At 38.2% G+C, this 22,073-nt stretch overlaps 1 protein-coding gene across 2 annotated transcripts in view; it reads left to right on the plus strand.

The window, feature by feature from the left end:
- The first annotated feature begins 513 nt into the window (after positions 1-513).
- C7 (complement C7) overlaps positions 514-22,073 on the plus strand; it is a 56,334-nt gene continuing 34,774 nt past the window's right edge. The window contains exons 1-6 of one of the 2 annotated variants that reach the window (XM_086677846.1): positions 514-783; positions 4,412-4,467; positions 6,410-6,485; positions 11,774-11,915; positions 14,132-14,279; positions 15,344-15,482. In XM_086677846.1, the coding sequence (XP_086533972.1) occupies positions 778-783; positions 4,412-4,467; positions 6,410-6,485; positions 11,774-11,915; positions 14,132-14,279; positions 15,344-15,482 (567 nt within the window). In that variant the 5' untranslated portion in view covers positions 514-777. The remainder of the gene's footprint in view (positions 784-4,411; positions 4,468-6,409; positions 6,486-11,773; positions 11,916-14,131; positions 14,280-15,343; positions 15,483-22,073) is intronic. The other variant, XM_086677850.1, reaches the window with a different exon arrangement.

Consider the following 22,073-nt stretch of genomic DNA (forward strand, 5'->3'; position numbering starts at 1 on the left):
GGAATAGGGAAAGCACTTGGGAAAAATTAGTGAGGCTTTTAAATATGTTTGCAAAATATGCTTTTTTTTATCCATCTGTGAAAGTCAAGTGTGAGTCATGGATGTAATATTGTGTTAGGATATGTATATATGTGTGTGTGTGTGTGTGTGTGTGTGTGTGTGTGTGTGTTGTTGTTGTTGTTGTTGTTGTTTGTTTTGTTTTCCTTTCTTTTTGTTGGGGGAGGTGTGGAAATTCTACTCCAGAATGTTCCATTTACCTCCTGAGTGACAGAACTGCATTTAAATCCTATCATCTCAAAGTTTGGTGTACAACACACTTTAAGAGAATCATGAAAACATCTATTTCATTTAGAAGATTGAAACAGGAAGGAGGCTTATCCTTTGCCTTGTACAGGGTCTCCTTTGGTTGAAAATCACTTAAACATTGAACTGAGAACATTTGTTGCCTTTCTTGATTTACAGATGTTTTCTTAGAACTACATTGCCAAACAGTCCCAGCTGGCTGTAGCTAAGGCCTGTGTAAATTGATAAGAAGCATCTGGCTTCAAGACACCAACTAAGTACAGGGGCAGGCTCTTTGTGTCCCCAGAGAATCTGGTTGGGGTAGGAACTAAGTCTCAGAACCACTTGCTGTGTTTGTGAGTGAGTGCCAAGTTAATCCCCAGCAGGAAGAGACAGGGACAGAGCCCACTGCTGGGCTCTTCCCACTGTTGAAAATTCACCAGGCGCTCAGTGGAAATTTTCTTCCTTTCTTCTGCCCTGAGTGTTTTCCCTAACATGAAGGTAAGATAATAATTTCATTACTTTTGTAAGTGAAGCAATCTCAAAAGGGAGTGAGGCTTAACTGAAATGGCTCAAATAAGGAGACGACATGGGGAAATAGGAAAGAGAAAGATATGGGGATAACTTAAAAAAATCCTTATTTAAATATATTTAACAATTCAGACAAAGTGAATTCCTTTTTCTTGTTTTGCAGTAAAATTAGTGGTTCGAAGGTATGGAAATGAGAGTGGAGACTATGTTTATGAAAGTCCTGACTGAGCCATCAAGGAATATAATAGTGCCATTGTTATTTTTAGGGAAAAATACCCTGTCGTGTATTTTGTTTGTTTGTTTGATTTGCAGCTATTCAATGAGTCCCCATGATCTGACTTATCTAAGAGCTTTATAGAAAAGTGAGTTCAGAAACTTGGAACTTTAGAATTTGGAATCCTGGACCAAAGGGTCAAGAATGTGAGAGTGGAAGACACAGAGAGAAGAATGCAATGAAAGGCTTACCAAATGTACATGTTGGCCCAGTGCAATGTAGCCAAATGTTAGAAAAATTACTATTCAACTAAATACAGGACCAAAGACAGTAACTTCAACTCCAACTTATTTATTTTTTAAATGTTTTACTTATTTTTGAGAGACAGAGACAGAGAGAGAGCACACAAGCAGGGGAGGGGCAGAGAGAGACAGGGACAGAGGACCTAAACAGGCACTGCCCTGACAGCAGCGAGCCCATGTGGGGCTTGAACTCATGAACCATGAGACCATGACCCGAGCTGAAGTTGGCCACTCAACCCACTGAGTCACACAGGTGCCCCAATTTTTGTATCATTTTTAAAAAGTTTTTTAAACGTTTATTTATTTTTGAGAAAGACAGAGTGCAAACAGTGGAGGGGCAGAGAGGGAGGGAGACAGAATTTGAAGCAGCTCCAGGCTCTGAGCTGTCAGCACAGAGCCCAACACGGGGCTCGAACCCATGAACTGTGAGGTCGTGACTTGAGCCCAAGTCAGTTGCTTAACCAACTGAGTCACCCAGGTGCCCCAAGTATCATTTATTATTACTTTATGATTGTTCTATCTTGTCCATTTGTTAAGATACTCTTTCTGAAGGTGGGAAATGATAACTTGATGACTTGTTTTCAGGGACTTAGCTAGCAAATTCAAGAAATTCTTTTGGTTAATAGATTCAGCTTGTGTAACTCATGAACAGAACTGCCTTGTAATTAGGCAGATCTTCAGAAGTTACAATAAGGAGTATGTATATGGGGAAGGTGTTGGCAAAGGCACTGCTGAAAAAAATGTATATTCCCTAAAGCTTGATTGAAATTCTTTTAAAACACGTGTAATAATAGACTGTTAAGAATGAATTTTTTCATGATGCCTGCTTTGGCTGAGAGTCAAAGGCCAAGAAGAATAAGTGGTCAGCATCCCCACATTTTAAAGTGAGATAGATACTGGACATTCAAAGCAGTTTTACAAAAGGATAGTGTCTAGTGACCTTTGGCTATCCCCATCCTCCGGAATATATAGGATCGTGCCCCTTAGAGTATAGGGGATGTAGAAAATCATACTCTAGTCATGTCTGGGAAAATCTAAAGGCACAGGCTGGTTCCCTAGCCTGCCTTTAACAGAGTTAATCAACACAGCATTATTGGTTACATTCTGGACATCCAGAGTCTGACAGGATAAGGATGTGTGCAGGTATCGCATGGACACAATGTGGACCTTTAGAAAGGAGCCAGACTTGGGTTGTCAGGGCTTCTGCCTGAGAAACTGCCTGCAGGATGAAGCAACTCCAACAGGCAGCATACATATGGAAAAGGAGTCCCAGGAGGCAAGCACTGGGGAGAGTCAAGTGTGATAAACAAAGAGATGAATCATTTTTGCCAAGAGCATAGTGGTTGTAGATCACCAATGGGGGCCATCCAAAGAACCACAAAAACACAGTGGGAGATAAAGACTTGGCATTCAAATATTCACCACATCCTGGGTCACCATTATGGACTCCAGCTGGATTAGTCACACAAGACCCTTTTTGGCTCTTGTCCCTCTCCTGCTGCTGTGACTTTGAAGAAGACAGAGGCAGTCTGGGGATGTGGGGAAGAAAAGCAGAACAAGGAGGAGGAATTTGGAATCAGACTCCACCCCACTCCCATTATGAGCATCCAGGACCCAGGAGTAGGAGAGACACTTAAAATTGGATATTGAATTGAAATTTGACTGTTAGAGTGTTTCAGAATCTTTGTTTTCCAAAAATGTGACTGTTAGTGCCTATGAGTGACTAATAAAGCTATGGAGATAGGCTTTCCCAGGGACTGAAGAAGAAGTTGACAGCATGGAGTAAAGATATATTGTTGAAAAACAGAAAAATTAACCCAAACCCTTGTAGGTTTTTTTTTAATTGTTTTTAATCCTTGTAATTTTTAATTAAAAACAAAACCTGTAGAAGGTGTTGCTTTATGTTATGTGCTTTACCTGCTCATTAAAAAAATCACATAAGTATTCATACCTCCCCCCACTCATTTCCAGGATGCCCATAGCTGTTTGGTTATGCTAATCAGAATAATAGGCTAAAAGCTTCTGAGAACAATAAAAGACAGAAGTGGGCAACTGGGACTTTACAACTGAAAGGAAGATACCTAATAAGATGGCAGGTGATCTAGGAAGGCAGGGAGAAGGATCTGGAAAAAATGTTGGGAGGCCACTCCACAAATACATGGAAAGAAAAGGTTTGAGGAGGTCAGGGAGAAGAGAAAGAATATTGGCCTGTTAAAATATGGAGTAAGATGGTTTTAAGGACTTTTACACTGGGTTATATATTGAATACAATTGATATCCTTGGAGAATCTCCAGGAAAGATTTGAATGATATTCCCAGACACCCTCAGTTGTCAAAGTAGGGAAATACATAAAAGTAAAAAAAAGTTAATAGAAATTACCTATAATTTCATTACCAGAAATGAACTATTATCCTTTATTATATTTCTTTCTAGATTTGTTTTTAATACATGTTTGACTTTTCAAACAAAATGTAATCCCGTTTTATATACAATTCTGTGACCTTCAATATTTAGGCTGGTGCTGTCATGGACAGATGATTGCAACAGGCCTCACAGGTGTTTTAAAAACCAGAGGAGCTGCCCATAGAACTAACGGGCAGGGTGAGGATCCTGGGCCCTCTGGCTGGGGATGTGCCTCAACTTTTGGTTGACTCTTCATTTATGAAACTTACTTCCCTTCTAACTTCTCACTCTTGGCTGGTCTTTCTTCCAGGCTTCATCCTCTTTGGGTGTCTTCATATGTGTTGAAGTTAGAGTGAAGAAGGGTAGAGAAAGGAATGAAAAGATGATGGGTCCTTAAAAAAATGCTCTAATGAGCTACATTTTCTATTTGCTTGGCTATGACATTCCTCAGTCCCTAGCCTTCTTTACAGAAATGAATAGTAAGAGGTGAGCTCAACAGAATTGTATTAAACTTTTATTTAAAATGGAAACTTAAAGGACAAACAGAGTCAGGGAGACTTCTCCATGTTTCTTTCCTTCTTTATATTCACAACTCACAAATCTTGACTTGCACAAATGTATTCATTTTCAACTCATTAAAGAAATATAAACTAAAGCAATGCTTTATTCTCCCCCCAGGCAATAAGTTTTTTCATCTTGGTGGGATTTGCAGGAGAGTTCCAAATTTTTTCAAGGTGAGAATGTTTTGGATTGTATTGGAGATCATTAAAAATTATTATTATTTTTTTTATTTTTAGGAAGTTCTTTATCATACGGCCTGATTTTAACATTGCAGCCTGAACGTCTTTTTCCCTTCAACACTTATCTTTCTGCGTTTTGAGAAAAGGCAATGATAGCAAAAGCTTGTTTTATTCTCATTCTTATTTTACTTTATTTTATTTCCCATAAGGAAGAAATTTGAAGACTAAAACTACTTCAAAGTTTTCTTCTTGTCCCAGTACCATGATTGTACCTGCAATTCAGAGAATTGCACCGACCTTAGAATTAACACATCTTGGAGTAGAATGTGATCTTTAAATGTAGTCATTGCAAAACATTCTTTGGATTTTAAAGGTTGAGAGTTTTTTTTTTCTTAATTGAAATACAGTTGATACACAATGTTATGTTAACTTCAGGTGTACAACATAGTAATTTGACAAGTCTATACATTATGCTGTGTTCCCCACAAGGGTAACTTCCTTCTGGTTGAGAGTTTTTTTTTTTTTAAGAAAATAGGTGTGCTGACTCTTGAGACCTGGAAAAAAGCCACCATCATTTACTCATGGCTTTCTCTTGCTTTCACTGTCAGTTTGATGGGATAGGACCAGGTCAGTTCATGTTTTCAAACTATCAGAATATGTGTCAGGGGCTGTGCCAGTGACTGGGGACACAAAGGGGGCCAAGTGTCTGAGAGTCCACTGGGTGATACAGATCTTGAAACAGTTGATGTCAATATAAATGTGCTAGGCCTCTGGGAGAGGGCTGCATGGGATACTGTGGGAGCACAGAGAGACGAGACCAAGCTGGCTTCCCTTCCTAAACCTCAGTGTTTGGGGAAGGTCTCTGCCTGTCCCTGGGGCACAACATAGAACAATAGCAAGTTCCGATTGTTTAAGGGTCAAAAACAGTGAGGCATTTGGATCATTGGCACCATGTCAAGACTACAAGTTAGCAAGTTTGGCTTGAAAAAAAGCATGAGAGGCACATGCACTTCAGATCAAACTTCTTACTTTCAGGATCACCTCACAGGCTTAAGATAAGCACAAATCACCTTGACTGAAGGTGTCCCAAGGCTAGGAATCTGCTCAAAATCCAGAAATCAGGATTCTGATTTCCTTTACCCCTTGTAAAATATGCTTTAAGTTAGACTTCCTTAATCGCTGAGGATGAAGTCATGATATGCTCTCTACAAAGCTGGAGTTAAGCATCACACAACAGATTCTCCATTCTTCATGTATTTTAGTGGAGTGGAATTGTTTAAGCTCAAATGGACGCTACTTGGATGTGTTCTTGAGTAGTAGCCTAAATGCACAGGGAGAATATTTAAAAATCAATTTCTGTCCATTTCATCTTTGCCAGTTCTTAGTTTTTCTCTTCTGATAGGGTCTTTTTAGAGCCTTTTGTCTTCCACTTAAGAGTTTCTGTTATAACTCTTCAGTTCATTATTCAGAATCCTTTCAAAGACCGTATACCTTCCTCCTACAAGTTCTCACTTACCCTTCCAACTGTGAACACTCCTTTATCTATATTTCCATAACACATTATACTGTATACATTTTTGTTATGAAATTGATCAAAGTAGGTACATTGCATTATGGATCATGTTTGTATTATTATATTATAATTATTTGTTTACATATGTGTCTTTGTCCTCTTCTCTATCAATGGTCAGTGATCTCTCTGTTATTGTGTCTACAACTTTAGTATCTAAATAGTGCCTGGTACATTATAGATGCTTGATAAGCATTAATCTTGAGAAAAGTTGGTTCCTTCCACGTGTATTTTTATAGATCTTGGGATACTTTTGATGTCTCTTAAAAAATTGTAAAGCAATTATTTTTTTTGAAATATTTTTGACTATTCTTTGTGCCCCCTCTCCCCCATTATCTTTCTACCTGATTTATCATAATTTGGCAGTGCTTCCTCTCCAGTCAATTGCCAGTGGGATTCCTATGCCCTGTGGTCAGAATGCAGTGGTTGTACCAAGACTCAGGTAGGACCATACAAAACTTTGTATTTATTGTTTCCTATGCAGAAATAGCTTACATATGGACAAAATGACATGAGCTTTTGAATGTTATTTTTTATGTTGAAAATATAATTGGTACTTTTAAAGGGAGAAAAGTATGACTCTAGTGATTAATAATGTAATAAAGTAATTTCTGCGTTTCCTATTTTTCTTGCAGGACTTTTCTAAATCTTACATTTGAGCCTAGAAATATACACAGGGTATAGCAATTCACTAACTCTTTAACTAGAGAACTCTTTAATTAGAGGAATAGAGTAGCATGAAATGAAGATAGTAGGTAATTCAAAATCTGTTTCATATTTACTGGGTTCAACTTTTCTTCTTATTTGAAAGGAACGCTAACGAGTAGCAAAACTTTGTTTTACCTAATGAGCTGAATGATCATGAAAAATGAAACATTTGCACCTTTTAAAAAAAGATTTTATATTTAAATAATCTCTACACCCAAGGTGGAGCTCGAACCCACAACCCCAAGATTAAGAATCACCTGTTCTACTGACTGAGCCAGGCAGGTGTCCCTGTATTTTTAAACTTTTTAAACTTTAATTTCTGAGTAATACAAATAAAATACTGGACTTGATCTGGAGATTATAAAGCACTTCTAAAAGTGTTTTTTTTCCCTTATAAGTTATTCATTGGAGGAAACAGGAAGGTCTAAATAAAGAAAACACTATTTACAATTTTACCATTTAAAAGAAACCAGGGGTGTCTGGATGGCTCAGTTGGTTAAGCGTCTGACTCCTAATCTCAGCTCAGGTTATGATCTCAGGGTCCTGAGTTCAAGTCCTGCATTGGGCTCCACACTGGGTATGAAGCCCACTTGAAAAAAAAAAAAAGCATGAGATTTTAGAGGTGCCTGGGTTGCTCAGTTGGTTAAGTGTCCGACTTCAGCTCAGGTCATGATCTCACAGTTCGTGAGTTTGAACCCCGCAATGGGCACACGTCTGTGCTGACAGCTCAGGACCTGCAGCCTGCTTCACATTCTGTGTGTGTCTCTCTCTCTGCTCCTCCCCCACTTATACTCTCTCTCTCTCTCTTTTTTTTTTCTCTCTCTCTCTCTCAAAAATGAATAGACATTAAGAAAAATTTTTTAAAAGAAACCAATATACCATCATTTTGGTATTTATTCTTTCAATTTATCTTCTTTCTCTATGTTTATAATTTTTAAAAATACAATTGTTTGATTAAAGTTTTATATTCTACTATTTAAAAATTTTTGTTTGTTTGTTTATTAAAACTTTTAGAGAGAGAGAGCACAAGCTGGGTAGAGACAGAGGGAGAGAGAGAATCTTACACAGGTTCCATGCTCAGTACCGAACCCAATGTGGGGCTCAATCCTACGAGCCTGGGATCATGACCTGAGCCGAAATCAGGAGTAGGATGCTCAACCGACTGAACATGTAGACACCCCTTTATTGGTTTATTAAAAAAATTGCTTTTATTGTAAACTCCATGCCACACGTGGGGCTCAAACTCATGACCCCGAGATTAAGAGTCATATGCTCCACAGACTAAGCCAGCCAGGTACCCCTATATTCTACTATATTACCATGATACTCTCAGCGTGAATTTTAACAGCTGTATTATTTGCCGTTATATGAATATACCCATCTTATATATCCACTTTCATATTGTTTGAGATTTAGATTATCTACATTTTTGTTTGAGTGAAACTTGAGTGAATGTTTTTGTACATAGAAATCTGTCCTCTTTTCTGATAATTTTCTTAGGACAACTTCCACAAATATAATGTTCATGTTAAAGATTCTAAATATTTGAATGAATAAGTGTTTTTATTGAGATATACTTAACACATAATATTTATATTAGTTTCAGGTCTATAGCATGATTCTATAGTTGCAAAATATTTTAAAGGTGGTTCAGCTTGAATAAAAATGTGTATTTAAAAATCACTTTTTGGGGCGCCTGGGTGGCGCAGTCGGTTAAGCGTCCGACTTCAGCCAGGTCACGATCTCACGATCTCATGGTCCGTGAGTTCGAGCCCCGCGTCAGGCTCTGGGCTGATGGCTCGGAGCCTGGAGCCTGTTTCCGATTCTGTGTCTCCCTCTCTCTCTGCCCCTCCCCCGTTCATGCTCTGTCTCTGTCTGTCCCATAAATAAATAAAAACGTTGAAAAAAAAATTAAAAAAAAATAAAAAATAAAAAATAAAAATCACTTTTTAATTCTTAAAATAACAGAACTGTATTACAGGAGATAATTTCTGTTTTATTTTTTTTATTTTATCAAAACAATTTTTTTAGATGTTTATTTTTGAGAGAGAGAGAGACAGAGCGCAAGCAGGGGAGGGGCAGAGAGAGGGAGACACAGAATCTGAAGCAGGCTCCAGGCTCCGAGCTGTCAGCACAGAGCCTGAGGAGGGGATCGAACCCACAAATTGTGACATCATGACCTGAGCTGAAGTTGGATGCTTAACCGACTGAGCCACCCAGGCGCCCTGATAATTTCTGTTTTGAAGCATCATCATAATCATCATTTTCATCAAACATTTAGTACCTACATGAGTGGTATTTACAAAACCAGTTACTCGAATGTGGAATTTGGCTTTGGGCAAGTAGATGAGTACTCTGAATACAGACAGGCAAATGGGTCCATGAATAACAAGGCAAAAAATCAAATACCGACCACAGAAAACATTTTTATAATTTAAAAACAAGCTAAGAAAGAACACTAAATAGAAAGGGATGAGAGGTATTTTTCATATTAGTAATTTTTTTTCTTTGCATGAAGGTCATCATGCAATGATTACATCCCTAGATGGTAACGACAACATTTTCATCCACAGAGAGACAAGTGAAAATGGAAACGGGGTCATAAGATCAGAAGTTGTCAGGTGAGAATATGGCTGCTCACAGTGGGCAGCTGTCGAGGTCATACTGGTATGTGGAGAGAGGGAAGCATTACTTAGATGAACAACACAATCTGTGCTTTGGAACTTCAGAAAAGGACAATTTAATAAGACATTATGAGAGGCGTCTTCATCAATCAAATACAGAAACTAGAAATTTATGAAGGAACTGCACTGAGTTCTATTCCCCTCTCATATTCCTCCATGGCTCCTCTGCTCAGATACAATGGAAGGTGCCAGCACCAGGCCCAGGTTGACACACAGCTGCTCAGAGATCAAACTGCATTACCGTGACCCTTTGTCCCAATGAGTCCCCACTTCTAACCCAGTTTAGGATGGATGAGGAGATTCAACGTTGGTTTGTGATGAGGGATAGAAGCAAAAATGTGTTCGCATTTAGCCCAGAAGGCTGACCTATAGCTGCGTAGTTCCGATAAGTATCAAATATGTACTGGTTGCTGCATTCTTAGAGTCTCATGACTGTTCATCTCACTTGTTAATATCAAGCTGAATGATAAGCATCGGAGAAATCCTGTGAAACTACTTTTAAGAGTAGAAATTTGAAAAAGACATTTATGATCTAATATTCCCTGCACGTCCTCTCCCCTTTGAGCACTTAGTATAATAACCACCATCTTCACCCAGTAAAAGTGCAGCTCTTTCTCCCCACGGGCCCTGTCCCCGTGCTATAATAAAAGCTCCTTTTTGCACCAAAAATGTCTCAAGAATTCTTTCTTTCTTTCTTTTTTTTTTTTTACTTTTTACTTTTTACTTTTTTCTTTTTCCTTTTTAATTTTTTTAATTTTTAATTTCTTTTTTATTTTGTTTTTTTTTTTAATTTACATCCAAATTAGCATATAGTGCAACAATGATTTCAGAAGTAGATTCCTTAGTGCCCCTTACCCATTTAGCCCATCCCCCCTCCCACAAGCCCTCCCGTAGCCCTCAGTTTGTTCTCCATATTTATGAGTCTCTTCTGTTTTTTCCCCCTCCCTGTTTTTATATTATTTTTGTTTCCCTTCCCTTATGCTCATCTGTTTTGTCTCTTAAAGTCCTCATATGAGTGAAGTCATATGATTTTTGTCTTTCTCCGAGTGACTAATTTCACTTAGCATAATACCCTCTAGTTCCATCCATGTAGTTGCTCAAGAATTCTTTCTTGACCGTTCTCTTCTGACCCCACATCAGTTTGTAGATCCAGTCTTCCCTGTTGATCTTTGCTCAAGGTTTAAATTCTCTGGAATGTCAGATTCTATTTTTTTTTTTTTAATGGGGAAAAGATGAGTACAGGAAGAGGCTTAAGTGATGCATCTTTGATTGCTTTTGGGCAGGAAAAGGATTTTGTGGACCTTTCTTTTTGTTTAAGTGTTAGATATATGTGTTCACATTGATAAAATGAACTTTAGGATGACTTAGGTGTTTCTCGGTTGGCTTGATGATTTCCTCAATTTTCCCATACTTTCTCTCCCAGAGATTTGCCTTTGACATATTTCCCACTTCCGAGGCCAGTGATTTTTATTATCTAGTAAAATTCCGTTGCAGAGGTAGCTTCACCTTTGGATGACCGAGGTTTCTGTGCTGTAAATTTGACTTCCATATTAGCATCTTTCTCTCCAGATTTATTTTGCATTGCCTTCCTGAAGAAGGCTTAACATTCAGCTCAAATCAATTGCCACCATTTTTCTAAAGTTTTTTTTCCTTTTTTTTTAAGAGTTATTTTTTATTTATTTATTTATTTTTTTGAGAGAGAATGAGAGTGCACCTGGGTATACACGAGCCAGGGAGGGGCAGAGGGAGAGACAAAGAGAATCTCAAGTAGACTCCTTGCCCAGTACAGAGCACCACATGGGGCTCAGTCTCACGACTCTGAGATCATGACCTGAGCCCAAATCAAGAGTCGGCCACTGAGCCCACTGATCCACCCAGGTACCCCTCTAAAGGTTTTTCTAACTTTACTTCTTAACCATTGTTCCCAGTATCCTTCCCGCCCTCTGACAAAATCCATTTCTCCTTTCTAGTTGGCACACAGCTTGAGCAGAAACATTAAACGTTCTATATCGTAACCTATTTGCTTATATGTCTACCCAGCTAACTTTTTCAAGTTGCTTTTTTTAAGAGCCACTGTTTTTATTACTATTATTTTTTTAATACTCAACTCTGAGAATAAATACATAGCTGGGAGAACGTCACAAATAATCAAGTGTCACTTGTCACCCACTCCAGGACAAGTAGGTCTGTGGGTTCATTGATTTGGGAGGTTTTACATCTGTGGAACACCAGAACAATTTCCTGAACCCTGTTTCTTCAATTGCATTAATTTCTCTCAGATTTGTTTCTCCGATAAAGGAAAGGAGATATCAGAAAGTACTACCTGTTCTGTGTTTAGACTCGCAGGCGGTCAATAGCTGTTTACGGGCAGTATGGTGGCCATCCCTGTGTCGGAAATGCATTTGAAACACAATCGTGTGAACCTACCCGAGGATGTCCAACAGAAGAGGGATGTGGAGAGCGTTTCAGGTGTTTTTCAGGTATGTTTTCATAGGCTTGGCAGGCAGGGTGTAATTTCAAATGCTATTTGGTTAACTTGCTCAGTATGTGTTTGTTGACTTTTACTGAATGTGTATCGGCCTTAAAATTAATTTCAGGCCAATATCAGTAGGATTTTTATTGGCATATTAATTACATACTCAGTTATCATTATTTAGAATGCAAGAGGAGGCATCCGGTAAGAAAGGTAAGGATACTGCTCACTTCTTTGAAAAGAAATATGGCTGTTGCCAGACCCAAACAGTTCTTGACATTGCATTGTTGGTGGAGATGTAGAGTGAGTCCGGTACACCGAGATTAGGCAAAAACAATGTTACTGCCCAAATTATCATTATGTTTACAAGAGAAGCAACTCTAATTAACTAATCAAGGAGTAATACAGGTCACTCCTATACACTGGGTGATTGAAACACAATTTCAAGTTTTGGCATTGAGTATTATTTGACCTAGTGTTTATGTATCATTTGTGCAGTGAAGTTAATTCAACAACGTTTACCAAATATTCATTATTGTTACTATGTTCCAGATACAGTGGTAAGGATTGTGGATATACAAATGAAATGCTTAGTCTCTTCCCTGAAAAATATTAAAGTTTATGCACAGAATAGTTCATAATTAATCTCCGTGTTAGAAGTGCTCCTCAACAAGACCTGTCAAATTCCTATTTTACTTTCAAAACCCAGATCAGGTGACTCCTCTTTTCAGAAGCATTCCTTAACTTCCCAATTGATAGAGATAATTAACAAATCACTTCTCTGTGTTCCTACATACATTGTACTATCTGTAATCTGGAGAATTTACTGGCCTCGTTATCTCTCTTGGAGACAGTGAACTCCTTGAGGATATGGATTATATTGCTTTAATTTTTTAATGTTTATTTATTTTTGAGAAAGAGAGAGACAGACAGAGTGTGAGCAGGGAGGGGCTGAGAGAGGGGGAAACACGGAATCCGAAGCAGGCTCCAGGCTCCGAGCTGTCAGCACAGAGCCTGACGTGGGGCTCAAACTCACAAACCACCAGATATGACCTGAGCCGAAGTCAGATGCGTAACTGACTGAGCCACCCAGGTGCCCCTGTTGCTTTAATTTTTGCATCTGGAATACTTGGTACATAGTAGACTGTCCACAACACTGGATCGGATTGAGTGAGAGCATAGTGGGATGCATGCTATACCGTCAGGACAGTTGCATGCAATGCACACTATGAAGACACAGAGGAAGGACATGCACTATAGCCTGTGGAGGAGGGATGGTCTCTAAGAGGAGATGATGTTGAATTTGGTTCTTGAAGGGCAGGTTGGTGACAGGTAGAGAAACCCTTCTAGTCTGAGGGAACCATAAGTGCAAGGTCAGTGGAGATGACAGAAGCCTGGCCTTTTATTCATGCAGGTGTGACTGTCGCATCAGAAGCTGGTAGGAGGATGGCTGGAGATGATGCTGGGGAGGTAGGCAAGGGTTAGATCATCTGATACCCTCCAGTGCTTCCTTGATTCCTGGGATGTATGTCTATCATAGCAATTACGTTGCTGAATTATAATGATCTATGTCTTCATAGTCCTTTCTATTAGCTTGTAAAGTATATGAAAAGCCCAGCATACCATTTTTATTTATATTTGTACCTAACACCTGGAAGAGTGTCTTGCACAGAGTATATGCTAAAGATGTGATGAGTGTTAACCTTTTGATCCAGTTTCTATGCTCTCAAAAGCTTACACATCAAATCACCAAAAGAAGCAGAGCTTTGACATCTTGGTCAGTGATGGCAAAAAATAAACTGAAAGTTGAAGGGCAGGATGTCAATCTATCTTCCCAGTGGTCGGCACTGTTTGATTCTGGAAGATTCAGACAAACTGCTTGGTTATGGGTGAGAGCCTGGAATTTGAATTCAGCTTCTATTTTCAATTTTGTGTCCAGCTGAGGTCAGAATCAGTTTTGTGTACTGTAATATGAGGACCCAAATAATCACCAGTCTTTTCCTAGACATCTTGAGGACTGATCTCAAATTCACATTAGAATATTAGTACAATTTTGGGAATCAAAGGCAAAACCCTTTTGATCCCAGGTAGTTTTTCCCTTCTTCCCTCTTTTATTTATTTATTTATTTATTTATTTATTTATTTATTTATTTATTTATTCATTCATTCATTCATTCATTCATTCATTCATTCATTTATTTATGGGGCTTATCTTGTGTACAGGCCAGTGCATCAGCAAATCTTTGGTTTGCAATGGGGATTCTGACTGTGAAGAGGATAGCGCTGATGAAGACAGATGTGAGGACTTAGAAAGCAGACCTTCGTGTGACCTTGATAAACCTCCTCCCAACATAGAACTTACTGGAAATGGGTAAGGTGCTGGCCAGTTTTCTGTGCACATTGATGGATAGTAGCTTTTCATTTTGTTTTGTTTTATTTTATGGTTTGGTAAGTCTGATAACAAATCACCTAATAGCTCAGCCTTTGGCTCAGAGCTCTTTGCCACATCCTGAAACATTTTTTCATTCATACCTGTATACTTGAAAATGTATGTGGTAAATGCAGAGTGTCCAATTGTCCCTTGACTGTCCTGCTTTTAGCCCTGGAGGTCCTATGTCCAGGGACACCCCTCAGACCTGGGGAAACCTGGATAGTTGGTTACCCTATGGGAGAGAGGTAGAAATAGAGAGAGACAGAGGGAGAGAATTGATTCAATGACAGTGATGTGAGGCTCCTTATGAGAATGAAGAGACAATAGAGTAAGAACAGAGAAAGAAGAGAGAAAGTAACGTATTGGAATATTGAGGCTTGAAACATAATTGTCTGAACGGGCTGGGAACTTTCATTTCAAGTGAAGTGAAGACAATCCCATGTTTGTCTTTCCAAAAAGAATTCTGAGGAATTTTGAGGGTCAGATCCAAGTTGAAGATTTCAAGACTTTAAAACAGTCTATTTTAGAGTGATAGAAGTGGCTTTCCTGTCATAGTTTAAAATTCATTAACAGAAAAATGGTAAAATTACTCTAAAGAGTATACCATTCAGTATACTAAGAGGCAAATTAGTTGAAATTTGTTGTAGAAAGTTCTTTCTCCTCAACAGTCATCTTAATTGTATTGGTTTTATTTATAGATTCAACTCAAAACCAGCTGTTGCCATAAATACAAAAGGGCTATGTTTTCCAAACATGTTCTTAGGCTGAAGGATGTTGGATTTCTCCAGTTATTAGTTTTAGCTATTATAGCACCCAGGGGAGGTTGGATAATATATGGTATGCATTAGGACATTGTTCTTTTTATTTGAGCTCTCTCAAAGAGATACTTCACTATATTTAAAAAATTTCTGGAAGTTCTTTTTCAGAAACTGCTATTTCTGATTTCTAACCATCTTTTCTTCCTTCCTTCCTTCCTTCCTTCCTTTTTTTTCTTTTTTAAACAGTTACAACGAACTCACTGGCCAGTTTAGGAACAAAGTCATTAACACTAAAAGTTTTGGTGGTCAATGCAGAAAGGTGTTTAGTGGGGATGGAAGAGATTTTTATAGACTGAGTGGAAATATCCTCTCCTATACATTCCAGGTACTTAATTTCATTGATTTAATTTATTTTTAATCTGTGAATTATTGCCAGAGGTCATTATTTATGTGATATTGATGTTTTGGTATTTGTTGAGAATTTATTTGTGGCCTAATATTTGATCAATTCTTATAAATGATTTATATGGGCTTAGAAAGAACACATATTCTTTAACTCTGGGGTACGGGGAAATGATACTTTAATTTGTCTCATTTAAGCTGAAATATTCTTTTGCCTCATTTTCAAGTCCATGGACCACATGGGCCCCAAATAGGATGGTCTGTCCCTGTACAGTGTCAAAACTCAAGGCCCTGGCCATGACTGGTCATGATAATCTCTTCACCACTGCCACAGTGTCAGCTCACTTAAAAATGCTTTTACTGTTAAATTGTAAACTATTTCATATATGCAAAACAGTGTAAGTAACATAAACATACAGTTTGAAGAAAACTAATTAGATGAATACTCATATATGCCAACCACGTACCTTAAGAAATAGAATATTGCCAATGACTTAAAGGCTCCCATCTACCCCTCTCTGGTCACATCCTCCCCACTCCGACAAACCACCATCTTCTGTTTTGTATTAACCATTTCTTTGTTTTTCTGTATATGTTTATCTCATATGTATTTGTCCCTACATAAAAATTTGTGATTAGTTTTATCTATTTTTTGCCATTTACGTAAGTAAATCTTATAGTATATGTTCTTCTATGACTTTTTCCCCCTCAAAAATCACAGTTTTGAAATTTATTCATGTTAATCTAGATGACGTTTTTATTGCTGGTTCTACTTTTTTCTTATGAAATTGCCTTGCACATTCTTGTGCATGAGTTCCATGCAAATGAACTAGATTTTCTCTAGGGCATACACCTGGTACTTGGATTGCTGCCTTGCAGGTTATCATAGGTTACACTTTACTCAGTAAAGTTTCCAAAATGGATGTATCATCAATTAATACCCAATCTGCAATGTGGAAGGGTGGCCTGTGCTCCATATCCTTGTGAATGTCTGTATTGCTAGACTTTTAAATTTTCCTTAAGGTCTCAGGGTCTTCTTTCCAGGCTTCTGCTTCTTGCAAGCTGTTTCTGTCACACATGCCTAACCTCATTCTATTCCATGATTTCAACACAAAATCCACTCACACAAAAAACAGTTATGGCTTTAGGGGGAGAATCCTGAACATTGGAAGGGAATATTCTGTTGGAGTAGTGCCAACACATTCCACAAAAATGGTGGACATCCTCTGTCTTAAACATCTGTCCTTAGAGTGCCAGTAGGGGAGAGGGGCAGAGGGAGAAAGAATCTTAAGCAGGCTCCATGCTCAGCATGGAGCCCAATGCAGTGCTTGATCCCATGACCCTGGGATCATGATCTGAGCCGAAACCAAGAGTTGGATGCTCAGTTAACTGAGCTGCTCAGGCATCCAAAACATCTGTCTTTCTAGAACCTCAACAGATCAAGATTTCTGGTCTCATCTCATTTTGGCATCTTGTTCTCTTCTTCCAGGATCTCCTCTCTCATTTCTTTCCTCCCTTCTTCCCAGAATTCTAAAAATTTCCAGTTCAGTGCTTCTTATCTCTTAGTCCCGAATTTGTAAACTAAAACTATTGGGATGTTCAGATAGAAGGGCTTTTCGTTTACCAAAATAAACCCCCATCAGAATGCAATTTTGATTATAAACAGCAAACAGCATCATCCTCTGACTTACAACAGAATAAGTTATATTTAAGAGTTATTGTATCATGAAAATGGAAAGTGAAACTGATCTGAAAAATAATAATAGGTACCAATTTTTGATTACCTACTCTGGCATCTGTACTGTTTTAGGCAATTTGTATAGGTTTAATCCTCATAACATCTTTGGAAGGTAAGTAATATTTTACTATTGTATATATGTAGAAATTGAGGCTCAGAGGACTCCAGCTGACTTGCTCTAAATCGCCAAATTAGTAAGTAGTACAGCTTGGATCCAGCCTGTCAGACCTCACAGCCCTTTGTTTTTCTAGTATGTTTTACTCTCCCAGTATCTTGTATTTAACTGCTTTTTCAACTCTAAATTCTATACGGTGTATAATATGTATTGTAATTTAACCATTGGCCAGAAGGGAGAATGTGACATAGGCATATGTAGAAATTTTTTTTCTCCTATTCCTAGGAGGATGGGTTGATAATTCTTCATAATTATAAGAGGGATAATTGCATATATATTTTTGGATCAAATTTAGAATGTTACAGAGCAGAGAAAATAATGAGAGAATTTCTGACATAGTTGGAGGATAGACATGCTGGAAGTCTGCAGTTTCTGAAGAAGAGAAATAATTTAATAACAGCATAATCCTGACATTCATTTCCCTCAGCATGGCTTGGTTTTTGGATTGACATCTGAAATGCCTTTCCAGTCACTGAATTTGAAGGAGTTTGTCAGAGTTAGAGGGAAATTATAGAGATGTTTTGAGGATCCAGCCTGAGGGAAGTGAGATGGAAGCAATGAGTCAGTCCCTGAAGTGCTAACCTCATGTGGATATGCAGGTGGTAAGTGTCTTCCACAGGCAGATAGACCTGAGGCCACTGGGTGTTCAGCTACCTCTGAGTGGAAGATGACTTCTGACTTGTCGGAACATAAACATTAGTAAGTAAACACAGAACAGAATCAGTTAATTTCTCTTGTGATCTCTGTTTCAGTTTTGAGCATTGTAGTTTATCCAGGGCAAACCTGGTCTCTTGTTGACTAAGTCACTTTCTTTGATGCCATGCACTTTCTCTATCTCCTCATATTTTTCATCCCACGAGGAAGCCTTTGACACACAAGCACATTCCTGCTCCATGGTCGCTTTGGAAGGTGCCTCTCCTGTAGTTGTCTGGGAGGCTGCCGAAAGACTTTTTGTTCATTGTCAACTTGGAATGAGTCACAGATGGGAGTAAAAATTAGGGTGGAGAAAATGAATTACTTCTTGGATCCTCCTGTATTTAGTTTTGAATGCACTTCATTATATTTTGGGAAAAGAGATACTAGTGTATATCAAATAAGAATCACAAAATTATATTCTAATGTTATTTTAACTAATGATTAATGATCTGATCCTCTGCTTCCTCTGTTGGTCTGAATCTAGATATCTGAGATTTCTTTTTTTTTTTAGTTTTTAGTTTTATTTATTTATTTTGAGAGAGATAGAGAGATACAGATGGGGGAGGGGACAGAGAAAGGGAGAGAGAGAATCCCAGGCAGGTTCCCTGCTGTCAGCACAGAGTCCGATGTGGGGCTCCATCCCACAAACTGCGAGACCACGACTTGAGCTGAAACCAAGAGTTGGATGCTCAGCCGACTGAGCCACTGAGGCATCCCTGGATATCTGAGATTCCTAAATCTGCCTTTTAAACCAGGAATCATTTAAATGATGACCAAAAAATAGCTCACATACATTATATACTGTCCACTGTTTCAAGTGCTTAATGGATCTTCTTTTCTTTATAATAACCTAAAAAAAGTAGGCACTGCATCTCTATTTTACAGTTGAGGAAACTGAAAGAAACAATGCTGAATGATTTACCCACAATCATAGAGGTAATAGATAACAAACATGGATTCTGAACACAAGAGTGTCTCCAGAACCCTTGTAACACACTATATTTAAGTGGGGTTGGAATATATATGAGTTTGATATATACGGAATGAAACCGTAGAGAGAGAAAAATGGAAGCTGTGGGAGAGGGAATGAATAATGAATTTAATAAGTCCTTAGAAGAGGTGGGAAGGAATGCAATACAGAGAAGAGACAGAGAAGTTAGCTTTATTATTTTTGTTTGTTTGTTTGTTTTTGGAGGATAATTCAGTTTTTTTAAAAAAATATTATTTATTGTCAAGTTGGCTAACATACAGTGTATACAGTGTGCTCTTGGTTTTGGGGGTAGATTTCTGTGATTTATCACTTATATAGAACACCCAGTGCTCATCCCAACAAGTGCCCTCCTCAATGTCCATCACCCATTTCCCCCTCTCCTTTGCCCCTCTGCCATCAACCCTCAGTTTTTTCTCTGCATTTAAGAGTCTCTTATGGTTTGCTTCCCTCTCTGTTTGAAACTATTTTTTCCCCTTCCCTTCTCCCATGGTCTTCTGTTAAGTTTCCCAAGTTCCACATGTGAGTGAAAACATATGATATCTGTCTTTCTCTGACTGACTTATTTCACTTAGCATAATATCCTCCAGTTCCATCCATGTTGTTGCAAATGGCAGGATTTCATTCTTTCTCATTGGCAAGTAGTATTCCATTGTATATATAAACCACATCTTCTTTATCCATTCATCAGTTGATGAACATTTGGACTCTTTCCATAATTTGGCTAATGTTGAAAGTGCTGCTATAAACATTGGGGTAAATGTGCCCTATAAATCAGCACTCCTGTATCCTTTGGATAAATTCCTAGTAGTGCTATTGTTGGGTCATAGGGCAGTTCTATTTTTAATTTTTTGAAGAATCTCCAGACTGTTTTCCAGAGTGACTGCACCAGTTTGCATTCCCACTAACAGTGCAAGATGGTTCCTGTTTCTCCACATCCTTGCCAACATCTGTTGTTTCCTGAGTTGTTAATTTTAGCCGTTCTGACCAATGTGAGGTGATATCTCAGTGTGGTTTTGATTTGTATTTCCCTGATGATGAGTGATGTTGAGCATTTTTTCATGTGTCTGTTGCCATCTGGATGTCTTCTTTGGCAAAGTGTCCATTTGTGTCTTTTGCCCATTTCTTCACTGGGTTATTCATTTTCTGAGTGTTGAGTTTGAGAAGTTCTTTATAGACTTTGGATACTAACTCTTTATCTGATATGTCATTTGCAAATATCTTCTCCCATTCTGTTGGTTGCCTTTTAGTTTTGTTGATTGTTTCCTTTACAGTGTAGAAGCTTTTTAGCTTGATGAGGTCAAATAGTTCGTTTTTGCTTTTATTTCCCTTGCCTTAGAAGATGTGTTGAGCAACAAATTGCCACAGCTGAGGTCAAAGAGGTTGTTGTCTGGTTTCTTTTCTAGGGTTTTGATGGTTTCCTGTCTCACATTTAGGTCTTTCATCCATTTTGAGTTTATTTTTGTGCATGGTGTAAGAAAGTGGTCCAGTTTCATTCTTCTGCATGTTGCTGTCCCGTTCTCCCAGCACCGTTTACTAAAGAGACTGTTTTTTTTCCTATCGGATACTCTTTCCTGCTTTGTCAAAGATTAGTTAGCCATACATTTGTGGGTCCAATTCTGGATTCTCTGTTCTATTCCATTTGTTTATGTATCTGTTTTTGTGCCAATACCTTACTGTCTTGATGATTTCAGCTTTGTATTAGAGGCTAAAGTCTGGAATTGTGATTACTCCTGCTTTGGTTTCCTTTGTCAACATTACTTTGGCTATTTGGGGTCTTTTGTGGTTCCATACAAATTTTAGGACTGTTTATTCTAGCTTTGAGAAGAATGCTGGTGCAATTTCGATTGGGATTGCATGGAATGTGTAGATTTCTTTGGATAGTAGTGACATTTTAGCAATATTTGTTCTTCCAATCCATGAGCATGGAATGTTTTTCCATTTCTTTATATCTTCTTCAATTTCCTTCATAAGTTTTCTATAGCTTTCAGCATACAGATATTTAAACAACTTTGGCTAAGTTTATTCCTATTTTATGGTTCTTGTGCAATTGTAAATGGGATCAATCAGAGAAGTTAGCTTTAGATGGAGGAGGGACACCTGTGGAAGAAAGGAAGAGGAGAAATGTAAATATATTTGTCGATTTGTTAGCCAGAAATTTAGGAATCCTCTGTCTGGTAATGGGAATGTTTGTAAAGAAAGAGGTTAAGGTCATTTTCTGAAAGTGAGGAAAGTGGTTCTAAGATTGGGGGATTGAGGTAGGGGTTGAAATTTTGAAATAGGTACTGTAGAAAATGGGAAAGAAAGAGAACGGACTAAAGAAATATAGGGCTGCTGGACTGCATTGAGGGTTCCCCTGAGATCAGAAATCATGAATGGACTTACAGTGGTACCCATCTATAGCTGTGTGATTTTTCTATTGTAGTGCTAAGTAGCATGGCTGTGAGCATTGAACCAGGTTGGAATTCTGCCTGGCAAGCATGATGGCAGGGTCTATCTAGGCGAGGATGTTAAGTTCATTGATGAGAAACTGTTGAAGTCATGAACCATGAAGGCAATCTGAAAAAGAAAGAAGTGAAAAAAATGAAGGTGCTGATAGGGAGAGAGAAAGGAAACTAAGTTGAAGAACTTGGTAATTGCTCTGGTGATGATAGTATGAGAGTCAAAAGAGTATAGGTGGCAGACTGTAGGATGTTTGAGTTCGTGATTTTAGAGGAAGGATCAGTCTGAGAGAATTCAGGATTCAAAGTTAGATGGGAAAGAGAGTATCAATTCAGGGTCATTTAAGAAAATCACATCAGCTTGAAAAAGATGACTTGGCAGCCATATGTAGAGCAGACGAGAGTGAGGAGGTGCCGAACTAAATCATCTAAGAGGCTTATTTGCATGAATTGAGTATTTGAATTGTAGATCTGAAGAGGGAAAATAGGTTTTCTTTCTTTCTTTTTTTTTTTTTTACATCAAAAGGAAGATAGAT

The sequence above is a fragment of the Puma concolor genome, chromosome A1, assembly GCF_028749965.1.
Source record: "Puma concolor isolate L17-30 chromosome A1, mPumCon1.1.hap2, whole genome shotgun sequence".
NCBI lineage: Eukaryota > Metazoa > Chordata > Mammalia > Carnivora > Felidae > Puma > Puma concolor.